At 44.5% G+C, this 23,371-nt stretch overlaps 2 protein-coding genes across 2 annotated transcripts; both read left to right on the plus strand.

Moving 5' to 3' along the window:
* Window positions 1–270: 270 nt before the first annotated feature.
* On the plus strand, window positions 271–2,150 carry LOC117556963 (formin-binding protein 1-like; the record flags this gene model as incomplete). The annotated part of the gene is given in 3 exon segments (XM_034232599.1): window positions 271–407; window positions 993–1,151; window positions 1,782–2,150. Coding segments are annotated over 3 exon segments (325 nt in total), but the record flags the coding sequence as incomplete, so codon positions are not given.
* A 3,240-nt stretch (window positions 2,151–5,390) lies between these two features.
* LOC117556955 (noelin-like) lies at window positions 5,391–22,791 on the plus strand. Its single transcript, XM_034232588.1, has 7 exons — window positions 5,391–6,933; window positions 8,109–8,258; window positions 12,540–12,695; window positions 14,505–14,724; window positions 15,059–15,165; window positions 20,016–22,201; window positions 22,653–22,791. Exons 1-6 carry the CDS (start codon window positions 6,868–6,870, stop codon window positions 20,676–20,678), a joined length of 1,362 nt encoding a protein of 453 aa, XP_034088479.1. The 5' UTR covers window positions 5,391–6,867; the 3' UTR covers window positions 20,679–22,201; window positions 22,653–22,791.
* The last annotated feature ends 580 nt before the right edge of the window (window positions 22,792–23,371 follow it).

Here is a 23,371-nt window from a genome sequence, read left to right on the forward strand (position 1 = left end):
CCAACGTGGACTGGACATAAGAGACACACTCCAGGTGTCATTGTCTCCATTAGCCCTAGATTGGACCAGCTTGTTGCAGAACCTCAAGCTCAGGGCTCCCACACCTTCTGCACCTCGTATTTTTTTTTATGCCGGTCATATCATTTTATTTTTTCATATTTATCCCTCGACCTCTTGAATGCCGGCCCGTGAAAATATTGTCTAACATGAAACCGGTCCATGGCCCAAAAAAAGTTTAAAATCTTAAACTGTTTGTTTCTCTGTTCTCAGTCCGGACGGCAGCTACACTGAAGACAACAGCGCTGAGCTTCACTTCAAGTCCCGCAGCTCCGAGTTTGATGATGACTTCGATGATGAAGAACCATTACCGAGCATCGGCACCTGCAAGTCCCTCTACCCGTTTCAAGGTACAGTAGATCAGAACTAGCCTCAGTACAGGAGCTGTGCAGGTACACAGGGTCTGGAGACCACTGATGCCCCGGTAGGGTATAGGACTTTTGTTCTGAGACCCAAGAGTGAGTCAGGACATGTCGTCAGGAACAAAAAGTCAGAAAGAAACGAGAAAAGTTAGGGACAGAAGACGACCCAGGTCATTAACACACTGTACCCGGGTCATTAACACACTATACCTGGGTCATGTCGTTTGTTTGTAGCCTTTATTTAACCAGGTGAAGCCCCTTGAGATCAAAAGATCTCTTTTTCAAGGGTGACCTGCAGGACATTAGTTACAAATGTAACATACAAACAACAAAACAACAATAAGGATGACAAACAACATAATGTGCAGGGTACAGTTTACAAACTCTATTTACAGTGACAGGTACCATGAGTATCAAACAGCATGTCACCTAGCCGAGTTTTAAAATGATGCAGGGGAACCAAAGTGCTCAGTTTTAAACATTTTTGCAGACTGTTCCAAGTTAGTGGAGCTGCACAACTAAAAGCTTTCTTCCCGTCGTGTCTGTATTCATGCTGTGATTGATCTGCTGCAGGTCAGAATGAAGGCACTCTGTCGATGGTGGAGGGGGAACTACTTTCTGTTGTGGAAGAAGACAAAGGTGACGGCTGGACAAGAGTACGGAGGAACCTGGAGGAGGAGGGATATGTCCCCACCTCCTACATCAAAGTCTTCCTGGAAAGCAGTGCCAAAGGTGCCATGACATACATATGACCTTAATACCACCTTAATATGACCTGTATTACCTTAATATGACCTTAATATAACCTGTATTATCTTAATATGACCTTAATATGATCCCTACGTGACCTTTAAATGAACCTGAAACCTTAAACGGACCTCTACATGACCTCTGAATGTCATCACGTATATTGCCATGGTTACAGCAGCAGCCCTTCTGGTAACACCTCTCACAGTTAAGCCCCACCCACACCGTCAGTGTCAGACAGAGGCAGCCAATCATTTCAAGCAGGTGGCGGGACTTCCTGTTCTACTGCTGGTACATGAGGCAGGCGTTTAATTAATTAATTAATTAAGATGGAGAATAATGACTTGAACCCTATCTGAATCTCATCTCAGTCGGTCCTCCGGTTCTACCTGTCTTGTGCTCATGTATAAAATATTAAACCCTCCTTATCTTTGGTGTTAAACCCATGAAGCTTCATTATCCATACCCATGAATTCAGCAGTGAGACTGCAGGCAGATGTCTGTCTCACTCTACGATTTCTAACATATCTACCTGTCTGTCTCTCTGTCTTTCCTTATGTATCTGTCTCTCTACCTGTCTCTCTCTCTACATGTCTCTCTGTCTGTGTCCTCTAGGCTTTGTGCAGAGTAGTCGGCTAGTCTAGCCAGAGAGGACGTCCCGCCACAGGAAGTGATGTAAAGGAAAGGTAACAGCTTTTCATTGGACAGTTAACCTCTGAGATATGTGAGCCAATCAGAGGACAGACTGCTGTCAGTACCTGATGGAGGACTGCGACATCAGCAGGAATTAGACAGATCCCAGAAACAGGTCAAAGACCAGGGATTAGACAGACCCACCTTAATCATTACTCATCATCAGCTCAGATTTTATATTAGTTTGTTTAAATGTGTAACAGAGCTGCAGGATGTAGTACTTTTGTGTTGGTCCCTGAAGGCAGCATCTCCCTGGTCCAATGGGCTTTCTCCATGTGGTTTTGGATAATTGCAGAAAATAATCTATGTGAAACAAACGTTTATGATACTTAAAGTTTAGATCAGCAGGATAATCTCAACATATTAGCACCACTTTCATATTTCTGAAAAAAGCTAACTGTAGGCTATAAAGGAACCACAGCACGGTCACATGACTTCACGTCACCACCGCTAAGCTAAAGGAGGCTAATGTTGGGCTATTAAGGAACTACAGCACGGTCACATGACTTCACGTCACCACCGCTAAGCTAAAGGCTAATGTTGGGCTATTAAGGAACTACAGCACGGTCACATGACTTCACGTCACCACCGCTAAGCTAAAGGAGGCTAATGTTGGGCTATTAAGGAACTACAGCACGGTCACATGACTTCACGTCACCACCGCTAAGCTAAAGGCTAATGTTGGGCTATTAAGGAACTACAGCACGGTCACATGACTTCACGTCACCACCGCTAAGCTAAAGGCTAATGTTGTGCAATAAAGGAACTACAGCACGGTCACATGACTTCAGGTCCCCACCGCTAAGCGAAAGGAGGCTAATGTTTGGCTATAAAGGAATTACAGCACTGTCACATAACTTCACGTCACCACCGCTAAGCTAAAGGCTAATGTTGGGCTGTAAAGGGACTACTGCACGGTCACATGACTTCACGTCACCACCACTAAGCTAAAGGCGGCTAATATTGGGCTATAAAGGAATTACAGCACTGTCACATGACTTCACGTCACCACCGCTAAGCTAAAGGTGGCTAATGTTGGGCTATAAAGGAACTAGAGCACGGTCACATGACTTCACGTCTCCACTGCTAAGCTAAAGGCGGCTAATGTTGGGCTATAAAGGAACTACAGCACGGTCACATGACTTCACGTCACCACCGCTAAGCTAAAGGCGGCTAATGTTGGGCTATAAATGAACTATAGCACGGTCACATGACTTCACGTCTCCACCGCTAAGCTAAAGGCTAATGTTGGGCTATAAAGGAACTACAGCACGGTCACATGACTTCACGTCTCCACCGCTAAGCTAAAGGCTAATGTTGGGCTATACATGAACTACAGCACGGTCACATGACTTCACGTCACCACCGCTAAGCTAAAGGCTAATGTTGGGCTATAAAGGAACTACAGCACGGTCACATGACTTCACGTCACCACCGCTAAGCTAAAGGAGGCTAATGTTGGGCTATAAAGGAACTACAGCACGGTCACATGACTTCACGTCACCAGTGGGGTATTTACTGACGTATTTTATGTGGTAGAACAGAACGTTTAAGTCTCTTCAGCTTGTGTTAACCACAGACCTTATTTCAGGATAACAACCAAAAACACATTCAGAAACCATTGACTTCCAAACAGGAAGAGATTATCTGCTGACTCTTGGCAGGGTTTTGGGACTCATTCCTGCAGAATGTAAAAACACACATTAACGTTTAGTTGAAAAGGAATCTTTATTCACAAACAGCAGAAAACTGATTAAATACTAACTTTTTATCTCATTGTGTTTCCGTTTCTGATTCACTGACTAACTGACATGAGATCAGTTTCACCTTTTGAATTCAAACTGAGAAATCTAAATGTAAAAAATGAATGTTAGCAAAACTGTGTTATTAATCCAACATTATGGAGGATGCTTCCTCCGAATAAAGGACTAAAGGATATGTGTGTGATCTGAGGCTTCTGTAGAAACGCTATCAACTCCTTCTCTAGAGATTTCAATTTTTATTGTGTAAATAAATCAGGTGTAGCCTGCCCCTGTATATCTGCTGACATTAGCCCCAACCCCTGCATACCTGCTGACATTAGCCCCGCCCCCTGTATATCTGCTGAAATGAGCCCCGCCCCCTGCATACCTGCTGACATTAGCCCCGCCCCCTGTATATCTGCTGAAATTAGCCCTGCCCCCTGTATATCTGCTGAAATTAGCCCTGCCCCATGTAATAACCACGCCCCCATATGAATTGCGTGTGATAGCCCCTCCCACACATTCGCGCGTGGTAGCCCCCCTCTATAACTCCTCACTTTAGCCCTGCCCCTGTATGCTAACATTACCCCCAACCCGGACTAACAAGCATGTATCAGCCTCACCCCCACATGAAGAGGGTGTTAGCCCCGCCCCCACATTATGTTAGCCCCGCCCCCACACAAAGAGGTTCATGGCCAGCCCCCACATAAAGAGAGTGTTAGCCCCGCCCCCACAGAAAGAGAGTGTTAGCCCCACCCCAACATAAAGATGATGTCAGCCCCGCCCCCACATAAAGAGGGTGTTAGCCCCACGCTACATAAAGAGGGTGTTAGCCCCGCCCCCACATAAAGAGGATGTTAGCCCCGCCCCCACATTATGTTAGCCCCGCCCCCACACAAAGAGGTTCATGGCACGCCCCCACACAAAGAGGTTCATGGCCAGCCCCCACATAAAGAGAGTGTTAGCCCCGCCCTCACACAAAGAGAGTGTTAGCCCCACCCCAACATAAAGATGATGTCAGCCCCGCCCCCACATAAAGAGGGTGTTAACCCCACGCTACATAAAGAGGGTGTTAGCCCCGCCCCCACATAGAGAGGTTGTTAGCCCCGCCCCCACACTACGAGGTTCATGTCCGTCCCCACATAAAGAGGGTGTTAGCCCTGTCCCCACATAAAGAGGGTGTTAGCCCCGCCCCCACATAAAGAGAGTGTTAGACCCGCCCCCTGCTTGTTGTTAAATATTTTCTGTGATGTTGAGTTACTAATTTTTTATTTTTGGACTGCTGATCATGCTTTTCTACAACTTCCTGTATGTTAACCTTTCAAAATAAAGTATGCTATGAATGAAACGGGTTAGTTATTTTGATAATATCTCCCTCAGATTTCTTCACCAGAACATCAGATAAAGGCTCTTTATGACATCACTATGTGCACCAGCAGGAGCTACTGGGACGGCTGTGGGAACAATAAAGGATTTCTGATCATGTGTCGTTTAATGAAAATGTGAAAATACTGATTTATGAAGAACATCTTTCAATGTTCATCATTATTATTATATATTATTATCATCATAATTATTAGTATTAACATTATTATTATTATATCAGTGTTATAACAGGAGATGCTTTGAGACATTATTCATTATTCTCACTTCTGTCTTCCTGTGACAAAATGTTCCTCATTTCTGCTGAAACCAACAGACTGAGTGTGAACCCTACACACACACACACACACACACACACACACACACACACACACACACACACACACACACTCACTCACTCACTCACTCATGTTTCCATGACTACGACCTGAGATGAAATGATTAATTTAGGGACATTTTCTCGCCCATCTGCCTCTGTGTGTTCAGAGAGAGGAAGGGGGGGGGGGCTGCTTTATGCTAACAGGGTTTCTGCTTACAGACCATCAAGACAGCGTACTACCAACCCATACCATTACTCTAACCAGTACCCTTACACTAACCAGTACCATTACTCTAACCAGTACCATTACTCTAACCAGTGCCATTACACTCACCAGTACCATTACACTCACCAGTACCATTACACTCTACAGTACCATTACACTCACCAGTACCATTACACTCTCCAGTACCATTATACTAACCAGTACCATTATAATAACGGGACCATTATACTAACCAGTAGCATTATACTAACCAGGACCATTTCCACTAACCAGGTCAATTTCCAATAACCAGTACCATTATACTCACCAGTACCATTATAATAATGGGACCATTATACTAACAATTAGCATTATACTAACCAGGCCCATTTCCACTAACCAGTACCATTATACTCACCAGTACCATTATAATAATGGGACCATTATACTAACCAGTAGCATTATACTAACAATTAGCATTATACTAACCAGGACCATTTCCACTAACCAGTACCATTATACTCACCAGTACCATTATAATAATGGGACCATTATACTAACCAGTACCATTATACTAACCAGTAGCATTATACTAACCAGGACCATTTCCACTAACCAGTACCGTTACACTAACCAGTACCATTATACTCACCAGTACCATTATACCAACCAGTACCATTACACTAACCAGTACCATTATATTAACGGGACCATTATACTAACCAGGACAATTTCCACTAACCAGGACCATTATAATAACGGGACCATTATACTGACCAGTAGCATTATACTCACCAGTACCATGTATACTAACCAGGACCATCGTTACATCCATCTTGTTGTTATTTCTGCATACATTCAACGCATTCATGAAGACTAACCTGGAATCAGCTTCATACCGCTGTGGTGACATAAGCTGCTGTGAAGACGCTGGGTGAGCATCCTCACACACACACACACACCAGAAAATAAAGACAGACAGGAGGGGGGAGGAGGAGGAAGAGCAGGAAGAAGCATATACAACAGACTGTGAGCGGATAGCCTTGAGATAGCCTGCTTAGCAGATAGACTGGTTACAGATAGCCTGGGTACAGATAGACTGGGTACAGACAGACTGGGAACAGATAGACTGCTTAGTAGATAGCCTGGTTACAGATAGCCTGGGTAAATATAGACTGGGTACAGATAGCCTGGGTAAATATAGACTGGGTAAAGATAGCCTGGTTACAGATAGCCTGGGTAAATATAGACTGGGTACAGATAGCCTGAGTAAATATAGACTGGGTAAAGATAGCCTGGTTACAGATAGCCTGGGTAAATATAGACTGGGTACAGATAGCCTGGTGGAGGTGACGGAGGATGGAGTCGGAGGAGAGCCTGCTGAATGTGTTCGTGCTGCTGCTGTTTGGATCTCTGCTCACCGTGGTGAGTACCTTCCTATTTATAGCTGCACCGTCCTGCATTCATATTATATATACTCATATAATTCATAGTAGATATACTTGTATACTATATAATTAATAGTATTTATACTCATATACTATATCATTCATAGTATATATACTCATATATCATTCTTAGTATAATTATACTCTACTGTGTGTGGCATTACACTATATTATAATACAATCTATATTTACAGTCTTTATTTTTTTATTTATGCATTATTTGTATATTTCTAAATGTTTTCAGTCCAGTTATTAATGTTCAATTGATGAAAATAGAACATTAATTTTAATACGCTTTTCTCGTAAAACAAACTCCTCGTATTGCTAACCTCACTGTCAATCCCAACATGCACCTCTGCCTCACCCCCCCCCCCCCGTGTAGGAAGTGGGCGATGTAATGTCCGGTACAGCGCCTCCCAGTGGCTCGTTGAATAGGGTTAGGGTTAACCCTAACCCTAACCCTAACATTAACTACAAAATGTTGAATACTCAACATTTTGTAGTTAATGTAATAGAAACATAATGTCTGCTGGTACCATTATTGAAGAAACATGCATCCAGAGAATTAGCCTTTTCTTGGGTGAGGTAGCGTTAGGGTTAGGGCACAAGTCCATCCGATAGGGTTAGGGCACAAGTCCATACGATAGGGTTAGGGTTAGGGCACAAGTCCATACGATAGAGTTAGGGTTAGGGCACAAGTCCATACGATAGGGTTAGGATTAGGGTTAGGGCACAAGTCCATACGATAGGGTTAGGGTTAGGGCACAAGTCCATACGATAGGGTTAGGATTAGGGCACAAGTCCATACGATAGGGTTAGGGTTAAATATTGCTTGTTTAATCTGATTTGTGGTACTCAGTATTGGACTGAAAAAGGAAGATAGAACATAAGTCATATTTAACATACATTTAACACATCCTTGGAATTGGACACCTATGAAACACATGTATTACATAATCGCTTTCCTCCTCCATCTCATACTTTAAGATTGTGTGTGAATATCTGTCTGCATTCATAATGTCAAAGCTCTCCAATGACTTTCTGTCTATCAATGACTCTTCCTTCAAATCCAGCTTGTCCTTGTGTTTTGTTGATGAATTAATTCCACTTTGATGTTAGCTCTGCAGTGAATCAATGCCCTCTGATGAACAGGTGGGACCCTCAGCCCCGGAGGAGGGCTGGCAGGTGTACAGCTCAGCTCAGGACCCTGATGGCCGATGTGTGTGTACTGTGGTCGCTCCCCAGAACACCGTCTGCTCCCGGGACGCCCGGACCAAGCAGCTGCGCCTCCTGCTGGACAAGGTATTACATTACATCGCACTTAGCTGAGGCTTCCATCCAAAGCGACTTACAATAAGTGAAATTAACCATAAAGACTCAACTCAGGACGACAACAACAACAGAGCTGCATGTTGACTACAAACAAGCAGTACCACTGTAAGGGTCGCTGCACCAGGAACATTCTAAAGGGCTTTTTATTTGTCATTATTCTCCAAGGTATAAACTAATGACACTACTGCTGATACAGATATTACTTATAATACTACTGATAATACTACTAGAGATATTACTTACAATACTACTACATATATAACATATAATATTAATGAGGGACTTGACTCGAGTCAGACTCAAGTCGCATATTTTTGGACTTGAGACTTGCTAGACTAACATTGATAAAAGACTTGACTTGGACTTGATATTCATGACTTGAGACTTGACTTGAGACAGATGACTCGAAAGGACTTTACTTTTTTTAATTAAATATTTGCATTTGTTTTGGTATTGTAGGGAGCCCCTAAAGGGCAATAAATATATTAACTGCTACTTTTTAACCACACACACACCTCCACACACACCGAACTACCCGATGAATCCCCCTATTACTTGTTTTATGAAAGAGATGTCCGGTCACTAAGGCGCATGATGTTTGTGTGTTTGTGCTCTGCTCAGCTCTGCTCTGTGTGTGTGTGTGTGTTCGGTGTGTTTGTGTGTGTCCGACAACAGCATTTGTTTTCAAATGACCATGAACAGTAATTTACACACATCTGGCCAACTCCATATGTATATGTGGGTGTTCCCAAATGAAATAATAATAATACATGAGACTTTTATAGCGCTTTTCATGAAACTCAAAGACGCTTTGACAGAGAATTAAGAGGAGAAAAAAAAGACAAGAGAAAACCAAAAAATAGATAACAAAGAAATACAAAAAGAGATAAACAGAACAAAAAATAGGGGGGGGGGGGGGGTCAGTGGTTGAATGCAGTGTTGAACAGGTGGGTTTTGAGTGAAGTTTTGAATGCTGTGAGGGAGGAAGAGTCTCTGATGGATTGGGGTAGTGAGTTCCAGAGGGTGGGTGCAGCAACGGAGAAGGCTCTGTCGCCCCAGGACTTGAGGTCGGTCCGGGTGGGGAGGGACAGGAGGTTGGCAGCAGCAGAGCGGAGGGAGCGAGTGGGAGTGTGTTCGTGGAGGAGGTCAGTCAGGTAGGATGGGGCCAGGTTATGGAGGGCTTTGTACGTCATCAGGAGGATCTTGTACTGAATTCTCTGGGGGATGGGGAGCCAGTGGAGCTTGATGAGGACGGGTGTAATGTGTTCACGGATTCGGGTATGGGTGAGTAGACGGGCGGCGGAGTTCTGGATATATTGAAGTTTTTTGAGGATTTTTGCAGGTGAACCGTAGAGGAGGCTGTTGCAATAATCTAGACGGGAGGTGATGAAGGCGTGGATGAGGGTTTCGGCAGCAGTGGGAGAGAGGGATGGACGTAGACGGGCGATGTTTTTGAGGTGGAAGAAGGCTGTCTTTGTGATCTGTTTGATGTATTTGTTGTAGGAGAGGGTTTGGTCAAATAGGATGCCTAGGTTCCGGATGTGAGGGGAGGTTTGAACTGGGAAGCCGTCTATGTTGAGGGTGAAGTTATGGATAGGTGTGGTGAGCTTGTTTTGTCCAATGATTATTATTTCAGATTTATCGCAGTTGAGTTTCAGGAAGTTGAGTTGGAGCCAGGATTTTATTTCAGTGATGCAGTTTGTCAGGATGGAGTGGGTAGCAGTGGAGATGGACTTGGTGGAGATGAGAAGCTGGATGTCGTCGGCAAAGCAGTGGAATTGAAGTCCATGACGGCGGATTATGTGACCAAGGGGAAGCAGGTAAAGGATGAAGAGGAGGGGGCCAAGAACTGAACCTTGAGGGACTCCTTGGGGGAGAGGAACGGTGGGGGATTTGCAGTTATTGATGTAGATGAACTGGTTTATGTCAGAGAGGTATGAAGTGAACCAAGAGAGGGCAGTGCCGGTGATGTTGAAGGTGGTTTCAAGACGGGTGAGGAGGATGGAGTGATTGATGGTGTCGAAAGGCAGCGCTGAGGTCAAGGAGGATGAGGATGTTGAGGTTACCAGCATCGGAGGAGAGGAGAAGGTCATTTGTAATTTTGAGGAGTGCGGTTTCGGTACTGTGGTTTGAGCGGAATCCGGAAAAGTTTCATAGAGGTTCACCTGTGTGAAAGTAAACAAACTTGCGACCGGAGCCTCTATGGATGTATCTGGTTGGTTTTAGAAGTTTGTGGTTTTTGATGGCAGAGATGCATAACGGTGTGGAATGGTTGTTGAGTTGTAGAAGTATCGCAGCGGAGTACCTCAATGCCATGCCAGGCAGGAGAGACGGAGCGTTGAGTGGACAGGTGAGCCGGGCAGCCGCTAGCATTACCAGCTAGCGGGTATCCTGCAGCTTGATGACTGCAGAGATGCAGGCAGCTAGCTCCAGGTAGTCCACGGAAGAGGGGTCCAGGCCAGCCAAAGGCAGGACACGTTTTGAAAAGTCCGGGAATGGGGTGGAGGCAGCGTTGGAGGAGCTAGGCAGGTGAAGCCGGGAGGATCAGAAGGAGAGCAGGTGGAGCGGCGAAACGGAGCCGGTGTTTTCAGGTAGGAAAACATGGACACTTTCACACATCTCAGTGATCCAGGCAGTGGAAGATTGACATAGATCTTAACCGGACTGGTCGGCCAAAAAGCTGCTAAGAAATGTTGAGGAAAGAGTAGAAAAGAGTAAAAGAAATCCAGACAGAGAAGCGGCGAGCAAACGACGCCAGCGTCCTCTCACATCCGGAATACATTCGTTTAATCTTAATGTTGCACTGTCTGCAAACAAACACACACACACACACACACAATGCGCCCTGGTACATACACTATTCCGTTGTATTGGCTTTGATGCAATATTTCTTTGTGCACAGACACAGTTAGGAAAACAGTGAGACAGTGTCATATGGGAGCACCTTAGACAGGAGACATGCTGTGACCCTGCTGAAGGGGAGCCAGGGCAGGAGGCTTCACATGTTGATGTACAATATTTGTGTTGTACTCCTGTTTTCACTTTAGAGCCCTTTAGAACTTATAGGGTTATATCTTCAGCGTCCCACTCTCCATTGCTGTTTATGTTGAATAAAACAAAAAACTTTTCATAACCATAATATTTGAACTGATTTAAATGCGGAAACTGGGGTTATTCATCAGAATTTCGTATGACTTGACTTGACTTGCTTGACCTGAGCAATGACTTGACTTGCTTGACTCTCACCACAGTGACTTGGTACTTGCTTGTGACTTGTAGGTTAAGACTTGAGACTTGCTCATGACTTGCACATGTATGACTTACTCCCACTGCTTATAATACTAATGATACAACTACAAACATTACTTATAATACTACTACAAATATTACTTATTATACTACGACAAAACACAGGCATCAAACAAGCAGCAATGGAGTTAAGGTTACCGGCATCATTTAATGATATGGTTAATACCGTATAGTGCAACTAAATAAATGAGATGTTACAGGTGCAAACATACCTTTATCTTTTGAGTATCTCTTCTTCTTCTTTCCTTTTCTTTCTAAACTGGGCCCCTGATGCCTTGTGCCTTTTTTTCTCCATCACCATAATAATAATTTGAACCCAAGAATCAATGCATAGCGTACCCCTCCCCCAACACTGTCAACAGGTCAAGACTATACTAATTTGCCGTAGTCCGTTTTTAAATAATTCTTTATTGTTTCATACAACCCAGGCCAGGAAGAAAATATATCTGCAAAAAGATTTATATTGTATGAACGAATTTTGTGGCATTTCGAGGAGTGAGATTCATTTGACTAACTGCAGTACTACTTTATAAACATCGAAAGTGTTTATTTGATAGACATAGTGTACCCGCCGCCGCCCTCTCTCTCCCCCATAGTGAGGCGACCTGAGATCCCCCCGCCCTTCTTTCAGTGCGAGACCTTCCATTCCAGCTGCCTGCTATCGGCCGCACCCCCTTCGAACCACAATCACAACAACAATACGCAATATAAAATTACGTGCAAATTTGCGATAAAAAAATACTTTTCATTGCGCTTGTGCCCCAGTCAAAATGACACCCTGGGCAACCGCCTATGTCGCCCATATCAATATTCGCCACTGGTTGGTGTCATCTCTACGTTAGTAGTACCAGCAAGAGGAGTATTGGTAGTAGTGTTAGTAGAAGTAGTAGTAGTAGTAGTAGTAGTAGTAGAAGTAGTAATATAGTATGTGTTGTGTTCCAGGTTCAGAATATGAGTCAGTCCATTGAGGTTCTGGACCGGCGGACTCAGAGAGATCTGCAGTTTGTGGAGAAAATGGAGGTTCAGCTGAAGGGTCTGGAAACCAAATTCCAACAGGTGGAGGACGGACACGAGAGCAACTGGGCCAAACAGTACCAGGTACCCTAACCCAAAACCCAAAAGAAAATCAAAAAATCACTTTGCTAGAACAGTGATAATAAAACAATGCTCCATAAGTCTGTGTGCTCAAAAAAATGAATACATATTACAATGGTGCAATCCCTTTGCTAGAACAGTAAGTTATAATACCACTTTGCAAAGAAAATGCTGATATTTGGCAGAAAAGTGTGTCTTAGCATGAGTGTCTGCAATGAGCCTGTGTTGCACTGCACAGTTCTTCAGAACGGGGTCGCAGGCTCAGTGGCGGCGCCAGAGATTTCATTTGGGGGTGCTGTGGGGTAGCTTGACGTTTCATAGAGGCTGTTCAAACATGTAGGGTTTCCCATTAATGTACCGGGCGCTACAGTGGAATGTTCTACTGCAACACTCAACACACACACACACACACACACACACACACACACACACACACACACACACACACACACACACACACACACACACACACACACACACACACACACACACACACACACACACACACACACACACACACACACACACACACACACACACACACACACACACACACACACACACACACACACACACACACACACACAACTGTTACAATAAAGGCTCGATAATCAGCTCATGGCATATAGGTGTAAGCAGGGGTAAAGTGCTATTTTTACAAGTGGGGGGCGGACCTCACATTTTCTAGTGGGGTCCAGGGGCATGCTCCCCCGGGAAGGTTTTTTTTAATATTGAAGGTAAAAGCATCAATCTGGTGCACTTTGAGAGCAACATGGAGAGATCTATGGATACACTGCCCTAACCCAAAACCCCAGAGCCATACAGTACCAGGTGCCCTAACCCAAAACCCCAGAGCCATACAGTACCAGGTGCCCTAACCCAAAACCCAAGGGCCATACAGTACCAGGTGCCCTAACCCAAAACCCCAGAGCCATACAGTACCAGGTGCCCTAACCCAAAACCCCAGAGCCATACAGTACCAGGTGCCCTAACCCAAAACCCCAGAGCCATACAGTACCAGGTGCCCTAACCCAAAACCCCAGAGCCATACAGTACCAGGTGCCCTAACCCAAAACCCAAGGGCCATACAGTACCAGGTGCCCTAACCCAAAACCCAAGGGCCATACAGTACCAGGTGCCCTAACCCAAAACCCCAGAGCCATACAGTACCAGGTGCCCTAACCCAAAACCCCAGAGCCATACAGTACCAGGTGCCCTAACCCAAAACCCCAGAGCCATACAGTACCAGGTGCCCTAACCCAAAACCCAAGGGCCATACAGTACCAGGTGCCCTAACCCAAAACCCAAGGGCCATACAGTACCAGGTTTACATTTCACCAATAATCTGAAACCTTTGAGGTGTGTTAATGTAAAATAGCACTTTCTTCTTGTAATTTAACTAATATCCCTGTCAATTAGTTATTAACCCAAACACATGCTCATTGGTCCATTAGATCACAGCGGACCTTAGATTAGAAAAATCAGAAGAAGTTTAATGGTACCCTAAAAGATCCCAGCATGCACAGCATCATGAGCTTTATGAAAACAATAAAATGTGAAATATGCACAAGTGCCTAACACATTTCTTTAATTGCATGGAACTAACTGAAGTGATGGATTGTTGTATTTGTCCTTCATTAATGTACGTGTTGACGCTGCGGCTCTGCGGCTCTGCTAACACACCGCTCCAGCTATGCTATGCTATGTTATGCCATGCTATAACCCAAACCCTTTTGTTGCAGTGAACTATGGGAACATTTACAACTAATGGAGAGTTAACCAACGGTTATTGATCTCCTGTTTGTCCATCAGTCCATCAAAGCTAAGATGGAGGAGTTACGTCCCCTCATCCCGGTCCTAGAAGCCTACAAGGCGGACGCTCTGCTGGTGCGACAGTTTAAGGAGGAGGCGGCGAACGTGACGGAGCTGCTGGGATCACTGCAGGAGCAGCTGGGAGGTGTTGACTACCAGGAAGTCCACAGCCGAGTCCTGGACCTGGAGGAGCGGCTGAGGGCCTGCATGCAGAGGCTGGGTGAGCAAACACAATACAACCAACAGACCAAAACCCTTCTTCTGGGTAGCTCAGCTGGGTGAGTCCAAACTGGGCAGTCCGAACCACAGCGGTCCAGTCCGACCCAGGACCCTTCGCAGGTCATCCCTGCTCTCCTGCCTGACTCTCAACATCCTGTATTCAGTAACAGTGATCTCTCAGGAGTCTTCCTCCAGTGTTTTTGAGTCATTACTTTTTCATCATAATCATCTCGGTTTTAGCAAATCATTAGTGCATCATACAGTTCTAATAAATGCGTTGCTTACGGGAACACATCAGTGTGTGCAGCTGTTCATGCCGTCCTGTTGCTTTTCAGCCTGCGGGAAGCTGACAGGAATTTCTGAGCCGGTCACAATCAAGACGTCTGGATCCAGGTTCGGATCGTGGATGACTGACCCGCTGGCTGCAGCTGGAGACAACAGAGTGAGTCCCATCTACAACACAATGTCACAATAACAACAACACAACAACGTCACAACAACAACAACAACACCACGAAAAAAACAACATAACGTCAACAACACAATGTCACGACAACAACAACAACACAATATCACGACAACAACAACACAATGTCACAAAAACCACAACACAATGTCACAACAACAACCACACAATGTCACAACAACAACAACACAATGTCACGACAACAACCACACAATGTCACGACAACAACACAACGTCAACGTGTTATTTTTTAAAGTGTAGACATCAGCACTCTCAAATGTCACTGGTGAAGTGGCAGTTCAGGCTTTCCCTCCTTCTGTTTGTGGGGACTCACAGTTCCTTATTTAGTTACTTGGTTCCTGGAGACACTCACACTTGATGACATCCATTTAGTTAAGTGTAGTGTGGTTAGTGTGTTATGATGCATGTCCTCATTTATCTACCCAAAGGAGGGAAATCGCAGCCTGGAAACTAAATAGAGTCCTTTCTCATTTCACTAACTCCCCTCCTCGACTCCTATCCTCGTGTCTTAGTCCCGCCCACAGGAGATGCGACCGGCGGAGTCGAGGAGGGGAGCCAAGGAGAGAGGAGGGGAACCGAGGAGAGAGGAGGGGAAGCAGCAGGCGGTTAGAGAAATGAGAACTCCTCTCCTCTGAGCGGTCATTTGAAAGAGACGTCCATTAATGATGACAGGAGGCACAGCAGCCCTCTGTCTGATGAACAGATGTGTTCATGACCACTTATATATTTACTTTGATTCATTCACAGTGCGGTATAATGAGACAATAACAGGCTACAGATGCGGACACACATACACACACACACACATATATATTTATATAAATATTAGTGCTGTCAAAATTATCGCGTTAACGGCGGTAATTAATTTTTTTAATTAATTGCGTTAAAATATTTAACGCATTTAACGCATGTGCAGAATGGCCCGCCCCATACGTGCCACCAGTGGCAGCGCCAGGGTATGGCTGGGGAAGGCTACACCCATACCAAGAAATGGCTTAGCCCCACCATGAACAATGATGTTAAAGTAAGCAAAATAAAGACTGCCAACTCGCGGAGTAAATTGCACAGACAGCAGTTAGTAAGATTGATTTCAGTAGCCACGGTTTTGAAAACTTTTGTCACGTAGTGATCGTCTTCTCAATAGAACATCTTTGATAACGGCGTGGTGTTGTTGCAGGAAGTCCCGACGGAGAATACTTTTGCTGTAGTACAGGTAACACATAACTGGTACGCAGGTTATGTGCGTAATCTGAAATGCGTACCGTCACTTGTGTCACAAAGCGCATTTGCGTACCGACGTACTTGTGAAGCTTTTCCAGAAGGCGGTTAGATCACCGGACGACAGAGTCGGTCTCCGTGTGCACAGACAGGGCTGCTGTTAACGTCGGTCTGTACAACGGAATTGTGCCAAAACTACGCCAACCGGCTGCGGAGGGAGACTCCCCCCCTTCACTGGAGAACTGCGCTAAAACAGCTGATCACAACGTTCATACTCTGTGGTCACAAAGTACTCCACTAGCCGCCCTGTCGACTTTCCTGAAGTACTCCCCCGTTGATAGAAATCAACACGTAATGAATTAAGACCCCACGGTTTGATGATTGATAGGTGTGTGGGCTGTCTTTCATTTTGACACTCAGAAAAATGTTATAATAAACATAGATACTGTATGTTAAATGCCTATATCCGCCTTCTTTCATTTATCTTTCCATTCCCACAACAATATACATAAATAAATGGCATATTTTGGACATAGTTCGAATGATGATTAATCATGATTAATAAATGTTTAAGCTGTGATTAATCTGATTAAAAATGTTAATCGTTTGACAGCCCTAATAAATATATACAATTTCAGAATCAAACAAGTATGAGAGCACTCTCATAATAACGTAACACAATCAGAGACTGGATATCTCCCCCCCCCCCTCTCTCTGGTCGCTGAAATGGGGAATTGAAATTACGGGCCAAAAGTTTTATTTACAAGTATTAAAAGTAAGCAGAGGACACCAAACCAACTGAGACCCGTCTGTCCGCTGCATCTACGCGCACACACACACTGTACCACACACACACACACTGTACCACACACACCTACACACTGTACCACACACACACACACACCTACACACTGTACCACACACACACACACACACACACACACACACCTACACACTGTACCACACACACCTGCAGCTCCTAAAGCATCATCAGGCTGCAGCCGTTGTGTATTTTATTTGGTGAAGCACTAAATGCTCTTAGAAACATCTGGACTCTTTGTTTGTAGATATCTACTAAACTAAAGCAAAGAGAGTCGGCCTGTTCTACTGAGTGATATCTATGATACACACTGCTCTGCTTTCTGCACGGACCTCTCAGCTGTTCTCTCTGGAAACATCGCCTCACGATGAGAGCAGTTTCTACAATAATATCCAGGGGATGCATGCAGAGCTGTGATTGGCTGAGATCAGTCCGGCCGTGCGTCACGACTCTTTGAAACATCTCTGTTCCCGGAAATGCATCCACGAAGGAGCCGAGGAGGAGCCATCAGTGTCTCCTCGGTTAGAGCTCCTCCAGAGAGCCTCCTCTCTCCTCTCTCCTTTCTCCTCTCTCCTCGGTTAGAGCTCCTCCAAAGAGCCTCCTCTCTCTTCTCTCCTCGATCCTCGGTTAGAGCTCCTCCAGAGAGCCTCCTCTCTCCTCGGTTAGAGCTCCTCCAGAGAGCCTCCTCTCTCCTCTCTCCTCGGTTAGAGCTCCTCCAGAGAGCCTCCTTCCTCTCTCCTCTCTCCTCGGTTAGAGCTCCTCCAGAGAGCCTCCTTCCTCTCTCCTCCTTCCTCTCTCCTCTCTCCTCGGTTAGATCTCCTCCAGAGAGCCTCCTCTCTCCTCGGTTAGAGCTCCTCCAGAGAGCCTCCTCTCTCCTCGGTTAGAGCTCCTCCAGAGAGCCTCCTCTCTCCTCTCTCCTCGGTTAGAGCTCCTCCAGAGAGCCTCCCCTCTCCTCTCTCCTCGGTTAGAGCTCCTCCAGAGAGACTCCTCGACGCCCGATGCTCGGTCCTCGTGCATTTAGAGAAATGAGATGTCCTTCAACATGGCGCGCTGAAATTCATTTCCGGGTCACTACCGGAGGACCGAGGAGACGAGGAGGGGAAATTAGAGAAATGAGAAAGGCCCAATGTCACGACAATAACAACCCAATGTCACAACAACTAAAACGTAACAACAAAAACACAATGTCACAAGAACAAAAATGTCACGACTATAACAACACAATGTCACAACAACACAATGTCACGACAACACAATGTCACAACAATACAACGTCAATAGCACAATGTCACGACAACAACAACACAATAACAACACAACATCATCCAGAGGCCTGTACTACGAAGCTGGTTCAACATAACCTGGATATGTTTGAGTTACCCGGCTTACCTAATCCAAAACATACGCGCTCTTGCTAAGCGGTCCTACGACGCGGGTTATCAAGTGGATCGCTCAAGCCAGCCGTGTCCTCTCTAGCTAGGTGCGCGTTCACATGAAAGGGGTGGTATCTGGAGCATTCGACCAATCACAGACATGGAGAAGCGCACTGACAGCGCAGCGTCATACTTCCTGAATGAAAAGTCAACTATAATATTAGATATATGAAGAAGTTAAAGTTTAAACATCCATGACTTAAACACTTGATCCAGGATCAAAGCCATAGAGCTGCACCTGCAAGGTGAACACAGCTGGGAACAGAACAAGTGTTTGAATGCGTACATTAACAGCTTTATGATATCACTGCCCGTCTAAGACACCATCTGACTTTCATTACATTTGACTCCAGTGTTTCCTCAACTTAATGTGTTGCTTAAAATAATCCTTCTGCATCCAGTCTGTGACGCTGTGAGTGTTGCACGGCCAGATACGGCTCAGCTGACTCAGATCAGGAGATATATGATACATTATGAAGTGATATGGACTGTACTTAATGTGACTCTGATCCGGTTACTTATGTTGTGGCAGATATTTCAGTAAGCTTTCTTAACGCTAATGTTATAATAGTCAGATTGCTCTGAAGATGGAGGTGATATTCTATTCATGTTCACACAGTCAGTGATTTTTGCTGGCCGTCTTTCCTGCAACGGCAGCTTTTCTGTATTTCCTTTCTCCTGTAATATGACTTGATCGCTTTAAACTCCGCACACGGAGCTCTGATTGATCAGCTGGCGGTGCTTTCACTGAGTTGATCTCTTAGCCTGCAACCTAACCTGCTCCGGGGCATGTTTGCAGCTCAGCATCAGTTACCATGGAGATCTAGCCGCTAAAAAGAGAACCAGCTTCGTAGGACCGGAAAACCCGAGTTTTCCCTGAAGTTAGCCGCTAAGAAAACATCCTGCTTCGTAGTACAGGCCTCAGCTGCGAGTACGTCCACATGCTGGACGGTTGCAGAACACTGAACACTGATAGGAGAGTTGATCTGTTGGTATTTGGGTCTACTTTAATGAAATACACCATTCAGGTGCATTGTGGGAAATGTAGGATGCAATGGTTTAGGACTATCTGCTGCTTGGGTTTAAATTGTGGTTTGTTGTGTAGACAGACTAAGGTACTGTTTTCCCATAGTGGATATGCATATTATATCATATTATATATGATATAATATTAAATCATATTAAAGTAAATATGAAATTATAATATATATATTTAAATCCTAATCAATATTAGATCATAATATATAAATATGAAATCAGTATATAAAATATGAAATCATAATATATTAAATATTAAGACATAACACCTTTCTCGGGTATGGTTTCTTCCGTAGGTGTGGTACATGGACGGTTATCACAACAACCGCTTCGTCCGGGAGTACCCCTCGATGTACGACTTCATGACGACGGATAACTTCACGTCGCACCGCCTGCCTCACCCGTGGTCAGGCACCGGCCAGGTGGTGTACAATGGCTCCATCTACTTCAACAAGTTCCAGAGTCACACCATCATCAAGTTTGACTTCAGCACGTCGCTCATCAGCCGCTCCCGGCAGCTTGACTTTGCCGGCTACAACAACATGTACCATTATGCCTGGGGGGGGCACTCTGACATCGACCTCATGGTGGATGAAGGGGGGCTCTGGGCCGTCTACGCCACTAACCAGAACGCCGGAAACATCGTCCTCAGCCAGTTGAACCCAAACACTCTGCAGATCGTCCGCAGCTGGACCACCAACCATCCTAAACGCAGCGCCGGGGAGGCCTTCATGATCTGCGGGATGCTGTACGTCACTAACGGGTATTCAGGAGGAACCAAAGTGTACTACGCCTACTCCACCAACTCCTCCACCTACGAGTACATCGACATTCCTCTGACAAACAAATACAGTCATCTGTCCATGCTGGACTACAACCCGCGAGACAGAGCACTGTACGCCTGGAACAACGGCCATCAAGTCCTTTACAATGTCACACTGCACCACATCATACAGTAACCACAATAACACAGGAACACATCTGTTACGTTCCCTCATAAACTAGGGGTACGAAGGGAAGTAACAAAATGTAAAAATAACCGGGAGGGAAATAAGAGAGAGGAAACTGAGTTGGCAAAATGTGTAGATAATGTTTAATTGTAGAAAGAAAGAAAGAAAGAAGAGGGTTCACCAGCCAATTCACAGTAACACACACAGGCCCACATCATACAGTAACTAACACAGGAACACATCATACGGTAACTAACACAGGACCACATCATACGGTAACTAACACAGGAACACATCATACGGTAACTAACACAGGAACACATCATACAGTAACTAACACAGGACCACATCATACGGTAACTAACACAGGAACACATCATACTGTAACTAACACAGGACCACATCATACGGTAACTAACACAGGAACACATCATACAGTAACTAACACAGGAACACATCATACAGTAACTAACACAGGGACACATCATACTGTAACTAACACAGGAACACATCATACTGTAACTAACACAGGAACACATCATACTGTAACTAACACAGGAACACATCACACAGTAACTAACACAGGAACACATCACACGGTAACTAACACAGGAACACATCATACAGTAACTAACATAGGAACACATCATACAGTAACTAACACAGGAACACATCATACTGTAACTAACACAGGAACACATCATACAGTAACTAACACAGGAACACATCATACTGTAACTAACACAGGAACACATCATACGGTAACTAACACAGGAACACATCATACGGTAACTAACACAGGAACACATCATACGGTAACTAACACAGGAACACATCATACTGTAACTAACACAGGAACACATCATACGGTAACTAACACAGGAACACATCATACAGTAACTAACACAGGAACACATCATACGGTAACTAACACAGGAACACATCATACGGTAACTAACACAGGAACACATCATACGGTAACTAACACAGGAACACATCATACGGTAACTAACACAGGAACACATCATACAGTAACTAACACAGGAACACATCATACAGTAACTAACACAGGAACACATCATACAGTAACTAACACAGGAACACATCACACGGTAACTAACACAGGAACACATACTGTAACTAACACAGGAACACATCATACAGTAACTAACACAGGAACACATCATACAGTAACTAACACAGGAACACATACTGTAACTAACACAGGAACACATCATACAGTAACTAACACAGGAACACATCATACAGTAACTAACACAGGAACACATCATACAGTAACTAACACAGGAACACATCATACAGTAACTAACACAGGAACACATACAGTAACTAACACAGGAACACATCATACAGTAACTAACACAGGAACACATCATACAGTAACTAACACAGGAACACATACTGTAACTAACACAGGAACACATCATACGGTAACTAACACAGGAACACATCATACGGTAACTAACACAGGAACACATCATACGGTAACTAACACAGGAACACATCATACGGTAACTAACACATCATACGGTAACTAACACAGGAACACATCATACAGTAACTAACACAGGAACACATCATACGGTAACTAACACAGGAACACATCACACAGTAACTAACACAGGAACACATCATACGGTAACTAACACAGGAACACATCATACGGTAACTAACACAGGAACACATCATACGGTAACTAACACAGGAACACATCATACTGTAACTAACACAGGAACACATCATACGGTAACTAACACAGGAACACATCATACAGTAACTAACACAGGAACACATCATACGGTAACTAACACAGGAACACATCATACGGTAACTACACAGGAACACATCATACGGTAACTAACACAGGAAACACATCATACGGTAACTAACACAGGAACACATCATCGGTAACTAACACAGGAACACATCATACGGTAACTAACACAGGAACACATCATACAGGTAACTAACACAGGAACACATCACACAGTAACTAACACAGGAACACATCACACAGTAACTAACACAGGAACACATCATACGGTAACTAACACAGGAACACATCATACGGTAACTAACACAGGAACACATCATACGGTAACTAACACAGGAACACATCATACGGTAACTAACACAGGAACACATCATACGGTAAACAACACAGGAACACATCATACGGTAACTAACACAGGAACACATCATACCGTAACTAACACAGAACACATCATACGGTAACTAACACAGGAACACATCATACAGGTAACTACACAGGAACACATCAACTCACACAGGTAACTAACAACAGGAAAATCACACAGTGAACTAACACAGGGAACACATCATACGGGTTAACTAAACACCAGGAACACATCATACGGTAACTAACACAGTGAACACATCATACGGGAACTAACACAGGAACGACATCATACGGTAACTAAACACAGGAACAGCCAAGGACTAGAACCTGCCAACTGCTACCCCTAACCCTAACCCAACTGCTACTCCAGTAATAAAATGGCCCACGCTACACACACTGCTCTAATATTCACATTGTGGAAATCAACCCAATATTTATCTTCCGGTAGATTCTAATGGCTAGCAGTGTCTCCTGCTTCCACTTCGGATGCTTAAGCTAGCAGTTTCCCCCTGCTTGCCACTTTTGTGATAAGCCAGCTTAG

Source organism: Gymnodraco acuticeps, unplaced genomic scaffold, assembly GCF_902827175.1.
Source record: "Gymnodraco acuticeps unplaced genomic scaffold, fGymAcu1.1, whole genome shotgun sequence".
NCBI classification, from domain to species: Eukaryota; Metazoa; Chordata; class Actinopteri; order Perciformes; family Bathydraconidae; genus Gymnodraco; species Gymnodraco acuticeps.

Coding starts and splice junctions, on each gene's coding strand:
- LOC117556955 (XM_034232588.1), top strand. CDS start 6,868: ATGGAGTCGGAGGAGAGCCTGCTGAATGTGTTCGTGCTGCTGCTGTTT. Junction 12,696..14,504: donor ACTGGGCCAAACAGTACCAG/GTACCCTAACCC, acceptor TTTGTCCATCAG/TCCATCAAAGCTAAGATGGA. Junction 14,725..15,058: donor GGCCTGCATGCAGAGGCTGG/GTGAGCAAACAC, acceptor GTTGCTTTTCAG/CCTGCGGGAAGCTGACAGGA.